The sequence below is a fragment of the Mytilus galloprovincialis genome, chromosome 5 (genome assembly GCF_965363235.1).
Source record: "Mytilus galloprovincialis chromosome 5, xbMytGall1.hap1.1, whole genome shotgun sequence".
Taxonomy (NCBI): domain Eukaryota; kingdom Metazoa; phylum Mollusca; class Bivalvia; order Mytilida; family Mytilidae; genus Mytilus; species Mytilus galloprovincialis.
Window position 1 is genome coordinate 62,635,788 of NC_134842.1, and position 9,146 is coordinate 62,644,933.

General features: G+C 32.4%; 1 protein-coding gene across 1 annotated transcript; it reads right to left on the bottom strand.

The window, feature by feature from the left end:
* Window positions 1-776: 776 nt before the first annotated feature.
* On the bottom strand, window positions 777-8,939 carry LOC143076218 (fatty acid-binding protein, heart-like). The gene is made up of 4 exons (XM_076251928.1): window positions 8,670-8,939; window positions 5,403-5,575; window positions 2,448-2,549; window positions 777-967 (listed from the first exon to the last, which is right to left on the bottom strand). The coding sequence occupies exons 1-4, from the start codon at window positions 8,734-8,736 to the stop codon at window positions 917-919; spliced, it is 393 nt and encodes a 130-aa protein (XP_076108043.1). The 5' UTR covers window positions 8,737-8,939; the 3' UTR covers window positions 777-916.
* Window positions 8,940-9,146: the final 207 nt, after the last annotated feature.

Below are 9,146 nucleotides of genomic sequence, written 5' to 3' on the forward strand. Positions count from 1 at the left end.
GGATTCTGTTACTAAGAAAAGAAACATTCATTTGCTTAGAACAGATATTTCACTAGTGAGGAGAACAATTATTTCTCCCACCGCCAAAGAAATGTGAAATAACACAAACATTAGAGAATACCAGATCCTAATTCGAACAAATTTCAAGTCTGAAAGTGAAACGAAATTGAAATTTAAAATATTAAGTTCACAGCTCAACTATTTGATCGTTTAAGCTCGTTAAACGGGACCTGCTTTTATTTAAATATATTAGGAAATTATCTCACAGAAAATACCTTGTTTTAGGGAGACAGGAAGAAATTTAAGCCAGTCATATTCTAATACATGCATGTATGCGACTCGAGGAGAATATGGTAAAACCCAATTTGACTATAAACTTTTCAATTTAAAAATGAGACGAATACAGTTACATTTCTTTAAAGTGTAAAATGATTCCTTTTTTCCATTTTGTTAGAGTAATGTGTCGAAATAATTTCTTACTTCAAATCCAATGAATACTTTGCGCGATCGAATCCATGAATATAAATATAAGTGAGTCGACGCTATAAAAAAATTCTTGACAGTATATAATAATAAAATTATAATAAGGAGATGTGGTATGATTGAACTGGGATAACTAGTCTATATATATACCAGCAAAATCCAATCGAAGTGGATGTAGGTATATTTGAAAGTTGTCATCGGATGTGGCTAGCTTATTGTATTTAGCCCAATTGTTTTTAAATGATCATACTGTATACGTGTGGAACTTGGCTGGTATCATTAATTTACATACAAGATGTTATTATGCATTTATCTTAAAATAAACAATATGTAAGCACTCTTTAGACAGTTTATGCGTTGATCCAAGAATAATTTACAGCCGGTACTGTATCATGGTTTAATTCAAGCTTGCTAAATTCGTGTCAGTAACCAACTATGCTTTCTTGAATCTTACTGTTGCAGTTACTGATCCAAATGACATCGTCTGGAAAAAAGATTTTTTACATATTACTAAATTACTAACCATCTTTAATAATACAGATTTCAATAAATACGTGGTCATAAAAGATGTTAAACGGCTAAAAAGGGAAGAAAAGTATATTGGTACCAATGAAGCAATCAACATATCTGCTACAAAGAAAGAGAAACATGTCAAATCTAGATTTTCGGAGAAGCATCATCGCTCAACTGGAATTTGAGCATGTAAATGATACACCGTTATACCGATAATAAAGATTCTTGCAAACAAAAATATTAAAATCATCATTCGAAGGTAATGACTACTATAAGGAGACGACAGACCATTTTGGTCGAGATAATTCTGATAAGGTCGCGTGGTCCTAACGCTCCCAAAAAAAAAAAAAAAAACAAACAAAAAGGTCGAGGTTGTACATGTATACAATGCATAGTCATCGTACTACCTTCAACAATTAGCAAATCTCATTGAGGATATAGTTAATAGATTTAAACGGTCATTGGACGCCAAAATGATTAATGACTCCTAAGAGACGATAAACGATCTATTACATTGTATACGCGTCTGTCATTTCTCTATTTGTTATGCTGTTTCGCCAATAGATTGCCGATTGTCAGGCTAGTAGCATCAGACATTTGACTGAGTTGCTTCATTATGTTTTTGAAATTAATTGTAATTTCAAATGTAATCATTCGAAGTTTTGGAGAAACCAAGTATAACATATGGTAGATAACAATACGATTGTGTAACTAACCCGTGTTGTATTGCTTCAATGTAAATAAACTGACGGCACTATCTTGTTCATATTTCTAAACAATTTGAGGTTCAACGGTAATTATCCTCTAGAAGTATGTGTTAATGTTTCCTATACAGTATAAACAAATACTTTTGCTTTGAGAGTGTTTACCTTAGTCTGAGATCAATTTACTGATTAATGTGGAACGCTGCACACATGACAGACGGAAATGATTGCAAATGTTTAGTGCACGGTCAGGCGATGACCTCTCCGTACGTATCTTGGATATACAAAAACTGTCATAAGAACACACTTCTTGTTTAATATTTAGGGCAGTTACTAGTACCAAAAAACTAAATATATATTTGAATGACTGAAGCTATATGACTTGTAGCAATTAGCAGCGCATATTTGAAGCTCTGCAGGAATTGAAGTATATATTGGAAGAAATTTGGGCGAAATATGTTTACATGTACCACTTGCAATCATTTTTGACCATCAAAACAAACAAAAATATTTGTAAATAACACTAATAAATCTGGCGCGTTTTAAGATTTTGAAGATATACTGTAAAATAAAAAAATATGCTAACCGTAAATAAACATGTATCAAAACGCAGAGTATATGTATAAGTTTACCAAAAGTATTTTCGACACGATTTATCTGATTCTGATATCAATTAATATAATCAATAGAGGGCGAACGGTGACTGAACCTCATTTGTGCCATTAGTTTTGAATTAGAGCTACTTACTGAAACAAGTTCATCACCGGACACTGAACGTGTGACAATTACTTCGTTTCCGCCCTCTTTTTGTGATTCTACCATTTTATCTCCATCCATTGTTACAACACACTAGAAAAGTACAAATTAATATAGAAACATTAGTATACTAAATATATTGAAACAACAGCACTAGCGTGCTCAATAAATTAAAATCACAGAAAAAAATCGCACTCGAATAGAATTATTAATGTGTTGAAATTTTTCATTATTTCTAAGTTTTTTCAAGATTTTAAACTGCATTTTATTATTAGTGACTGTCAGTTTTCAAAAATATTAAAACAATATATTCAGTGGACCGTGAAATTGGGTCCAAAACTTTAATTTGGAATTAAAATTAGAAAGATCATATCATAGGGAACATGTGTACTAAGTTTCAAGTTGATGTAACGTTAACTTCATAAAAAGACTATCTTGACCAAAAACTTTAACCCGAACTTCGCACTATCATTTTCTATGATCAGTGGACCATGAAATTGGGGTCAAAACTATAATTTGGCATTAAAATTAGAAAGATCATATCATGGGGAACATGTGTACTAAGTTTCAAGTTGATTGGACTTAAACTTCTTCAAAAACGACATTGACCAAAAAACTTTAACCTGAAGCGAACGGACGCACGGACGGACGGAGGCACAGACCAGAAAACATAATGCCCCTCTACTATCGTAGGTGGGGCATAAAAATCCGTTAATATATCACTTTTAATCAAAAGTTTTATTTAACGTTCATTGCTGCTATTGGCGATTTATTGGAAAGTCTAATATCTTACATTTAGGTTGACAAGATTCGATCAAAAGTGCCCTTTTTCTACTTCTTTTTTTCGACAATCTATATGAGTCAATCAAAGCTATTTCGTGAGTTAATAAGTACTTTTCAACTAAAAAAGGTTTTTATAATCTTTTTAAACATTGATGAGATATAAACACAGACAAAAATAGTAAAGTTCTCTATTTACGTCTCTGGATTAAAATAAAACGTCTATCTTTGATCCACTTGTATTGCTAGAGTGCTGTCATCGTGACATTCAAGTAATATTTACTCTATTTAGTCTTAAAAGTCTTCTTATAAATAGCAAAGAAGATTTTATTATGTAATCTAGATAAGATTTTGTATCTTTATTTAGTTAAGAGTATATTTTCCATTTAATGTGTGCCTATTTCAAAAGTGTTTGATTTAGTCATACAATAAAGTACTGTCAAGTACAATCGAAAAAGACAGAACTTCCTTGAGACGGGAATAAAAACCACAGGAATAGCTGCTTACCGATAAAACGTCATTTAGCCTATCGAAACAATTATCAAGATAAACAGTCGGGTTATTTTGTAATAAATATGAGGAAAATGAATAGAAATCCATAGTAATCCCAAGATAATATTTGAAATGATAAATGTATTTCCTTATATTTGAATAATTTACAAAAATAAAGTAGATGATATTAAAATTTTTTCGAACTTCTATCTATCTCGCGAGAGGCTTACACTATATAGTATCTTTAAACCGAGAAATGATAAATTGGTGTATACGAATCAACACATACAGTGGCGGATACAGAAATTTCATAAATGGGGCCCACTGACTACCTATTAGGGGCCCGATCCAGACATGCTTCAGTGATTCCCTAAATAATGAACAATTTTTTCCCCACAAAAGGTGGGAGCACGACCCCTGCCCCACCCGTTAATCCGCCTCTGACATACCAGTAGCCTGATAGGTGTACAAGAACCGATAAACCTGTAGCCTGATAGGTGCACAAGAACCTATAAACTAGTGTCCATGCAACGATAAAGTAATTGACTGGTGTTCTTGAATAGAGTACTGACTATGCGGACCGATATTAATTTAGTAATTATAAATGTGAAAAAAATGAAATAAAGCATTTTATTGTTAGCAAAATAATCTAGCATTTTATTTGTTTGCAAAATTAATCAATATAAAAAAGAAGATGTGGTATGATTGCAAATGAAACAACTATCCTCAAGAGACCAAATGCCACATTATTAAGAACTATCAAAGGTCACCATGCAGCTTTCAAAAAGAGAAAAGCCCATACCGCATAGTCAGTCATACAAGGTATCGAAATGACAAATGTAAAATAATTCTAACGATAAAACCATTGGTCGTATTTATGTACTAGTAATATTAATTGATCTTATACATCAGTTAAGCATTCGCTTAAGGAACGTATTGAGGAACAATATATTCTAAGTCAAGAAAAAAATCAATTTATAGGAAAGAATGTAATGTTGAAAATTTGAAGGTCGTTGAAATGAAATGAATCACATTTTTTGCTCTTTTGACAGTTTTGAGGTAAGAAAAAACGAGTGTTGTTGTGGTTTACACATACTTCATCAAATGTCTTACTGGTACATCATATGAAATGTCACACAAGCTTGGAATATGTACTTATAAATTTCAAAGTTATCATCTATATAAACGTTTATTTCTGAAATCATGGACTGATTGATATATTTATTTTCTAGAGCACTGAACTGCAAGACATATTATAAAAGGTGTCAGACGTACATGTAAAGGTTGTCATACCATTCAGGAAGTATCGACAACTCAAGAAAAAAAAAGAATTATTACATGTTAGCACATGTGGATTGTATTTCTATTTAATTTTAAAAAGAATTCAGGACGATATGTTATTGAAAACGGTGGTTAAAATGATACTGGAAAAAAATCCCTAATCTAAAAGTATTTGCACCCTCCCTTTCGATAAAGCAGACAAAAATATAACACAAGAAAAAGATGACAAAGTTATTTTAGAAAGGCTTTTTAAAATGTAATCTTGATAGATGGATTTTGTTGAGTCATCAATACCCTTCGTAATCTGGTTTTATCATAGAGTATTGACAATTTGATAAGCGGTAGATTTTGGAAAAGAACCAGAAATAACACAACCTAGTATGATCAACGTACCTTTAATGGTTGACCAATTAGGGAAGTAGATTGAAATTCCTGTCCTATTGTAAAAGTACTATCTTTTACTTTGTCTCCTACTATGGTCTTTATAGTCCAACTGTCACCATTCTGTGAAATTTCCATAGTTGGCTGGTTCTTCCTGGCAACCTCACGTAGATTTTCTGGTACACCTTTAATGTAAATGCAATGTGTCATTCACATCTGTTTTAAATAATTTTTTTGTCCTCAAAATTTTGCTTATTATATTGGTAGATTGATTTTAAAAGATGTGCCAATCTATACTGCTCGATTCTTTGATCGTGGTTTTAAAAAATACCATTAAAAAAACAATAAAATTTAAAGTTCTGGTTATTTTTTAATGCCACAATTTTGTAATATCTTGGAAAAGGTAACTCGAAGAGAACAAACAGTTGGAACTATTAGTTTTTCTTGCTCTTTGTTTTAAACGTTGTGGTAGTTGGGCATTTCATAGGTTGATTGGTTTTCCATGGAAAAAATTCTTATTGGGAGAGCTCTTTTTGCATTTTTTTTCCGGCTAACATCATACATAGATATTTTTAAATGATTAGAATATTAATTTCTAAACTTCAATATTTTGATAATTTGCGACTATTTGATAGTATTCAAAGATGTCCAAAAGCTCTAAACATATTAAATAAAAGTGTTTATTGATTTAAAAAAAAAAACAACTGTTTTATATTTCAGATTTACTGAAGGGGTGATGTGGGACGGAAAATGTAGGTTTTTTTATGGAGTGCATTCTAGCCCATTTGGCTCAGATCCGAAGCTAAACACGTTTGTTTCTTTTTAAATTAAGTTGCAAATATAAAGATCAGGACTTCTGTTTCGGATACAAGACGGATCGAAAATAGTTCAAAGTTTAAAAGATGCCAATCATCCGTATATTGCATGTTATTACAAATAGTTGACTTTATACTATTTGATACTTGTACTTGTACCCGGTACTTGACTTCACGTACTCTCAAGGCACAGCGGATATATCTATCAATATTTTATCAGGAGAGTTAGTCATCGGAGATAAAACTGCTGCATTTATCTGATTAATCCGAATATGTACAAATTAGTCAAATTCAGATAACAAGGTCGTACTTAGGTTATTTTGGGTTGAAAACGAGGTTCGATAAGAATATTTCCGTCTTCTAACTGGACCAGGAACAGTAAACGTAATTTTCACCACACGTGTATTTGGGGTGTTTAATGTCGTCTTTCAATTACCCAAAACACATTAAGAAAACACAAATCAATCAGTTTTAGTTTAAACATATTTATTTATAGTGGATTGGGAAACAAGTTATTACAACTTATATAAATCCCTTTCCACTTTGCGGGTGCGAGTTCTGCCTTGTACCGGCATTAGCCTGCTCTTTTTCGAAATCTACAAGGGTGTCTTTTACGTGCGAGAGATATTGCGCTCTTTTAACACGGGTCAGCCTTTTATCGTCCCCTTCCGACGGACTATCATCGTTTCTCAATAGATATAGGAAGATGTGGTGTGAGTGCCAATGAGACAACTCTCCATACAAATAACAATTTAAAAAGTAAACCATTATAGGTTAAAGTACGGCCTTCAACACGGAGCCTTAGCTCACACCGAACAACAAGCTATAAAGGGCCCCAAAATTACTAGTGTAAAACCATTCAAACGGGAAAACCAACGGTCTAATCTATATAAACAAAACGAGAAACGAGAAACACGTATATATTACATAAACAAACGACAACTACTGTACATCAGATTCCTGACTTAGGACAGGTGCAAACATTTGCAGCGGGATTAAACGTTTTAATGGATCCAAACCTTCTCCCTTTTTCTGAAACAATAGCATAACATCACAACAAAGAAAAACATACGATAAAATATCAATTGGCAGACTTAACTCAATCAAAAAACGTATGATTAAACAATGAACGAATAAATTTGATCTGCGATATCTGAATACAAATGCACAGTTAATTAAATATCAAGACCATATACTCGCAAATGGTGTCAAGGGAGAGCCAAAAATTAAGTCCCTGACATTTTCTCCCCGGAGTGGGGATCGAACCAAGAACCAAGAACCTTTGTGTTTGTAGTCCGATGCACTTACCACTACACCACGGTTCTCAACCAGTTTCATAACAACCCGACTTTCTATTCTCAACATTAAGGGTGGACTATGGTAAAGACACATATGTCTAGGTGGACCTTTTTCACTCTGATATCATAGGAAGGCATTTTCTCAGTAGGATTCATTTTGGCGTTTGGAATACCGCTCTGAGAAATACCATGAAGTCAGATGCCTCGTGTTAGGATTTTGCCACGGTATCTGCACGTGACATAACTCATTATTGTATGCAAAAGGTCCATAGCTGACATTGGGATGAGAAAAAAATCTTTCCAAACTCAAATATAGATGATTTGAAATTATAGAAACTTGGAACAATACTTAGCTACAATGTTGGTACTTGTTGGTAGAACACTAGATATTAAGCGACCATGTCTCTCTTCTCTAGTACAAATCAAATAAACAGGAATTTGAAAACGTGGGTTCATATATATGATGGTTTGGAGGGAATTTTCATTTCTTTATCCTTAATTTTTAGGCCATTAATTCTATTCTGTTTATTTTGTGCCCATTATTCTTCATTCTTTATATTTTAGCACCTCATTATTTTCAAATGTTTTATTTTTTTGCTCAAGTTTTCTCTATTCTTTATAAATTTAATCTATTAATCTCTATTTTGTAAACCCCTATCATCACCCTCATATAACTTCAAATTCTTGTCTTGTCCTGTCATACAATGACGATGCAGGGAAGCACAAAGTACATTATCAACGTTTTTGGTTGAGCACGTAGAAAATATTTGAATGCATGTACTACCTCATAGGTTTTTAGCTGGACATTGGTATCTTCAATTATTGTATTGCAGTAAAGTAACTTTATTTGAGAGGCAAGGCGATATGATAGACACACTATAAACATTGGAGTTTTGTGCATATTTCGTGTATATACATGTACACAGTGAAACATGTAAATGTATATGCAAGGTCATGTTATATATTAGTTTTTTTTCGATTTTCCTGTTACAATCATAGGAAACGGAAACACAAAATTTATGCACTAACTTGTCCGGAGCTACTTGTGCGTTAAATTGTTGTTAGATGACTATAATAACATAAAAACAATTAAATGAAAATTAAATAAAAAAATATATATAAAATAAATAATAAGTAATTTTCTTTTTGATTCATATTTTACCTACCAGTTGCCTGCATATATTCCTCAAGTTTCTCTGCAGATACATATTTCCAGGTTCCTACTAAAGCCATTTTGTCAAGTTCTTAAAAAATCTAACACACTACGATCCGAACGTGCTGCAAGTTACCGGCAATTGCTATGATTAATAACACAATTCGATTAGCTAATATTATAATTCACGTGACTTTTTGGCTAATCTTTGAGCAGCCTTTGAACGTCAGTTTGTTGACGGATGATATTGAACTATCATCTATAACCGATAGTTATTTTCGTATTTATTGCATATTTTTACACGCTCTTATTTACGATAAACATTACTCTAATTGAGATAGAAGTACATGTTTTCCCTGAAGCAACCACATCTTAATATCAATTTTCATAATTAATCATTATTAATACAGTATCATATATCACATTCATATAATATTTACACGTAACCTTAAAACGAGGACATACTACTTTATTTTTTACCATTTTGTGT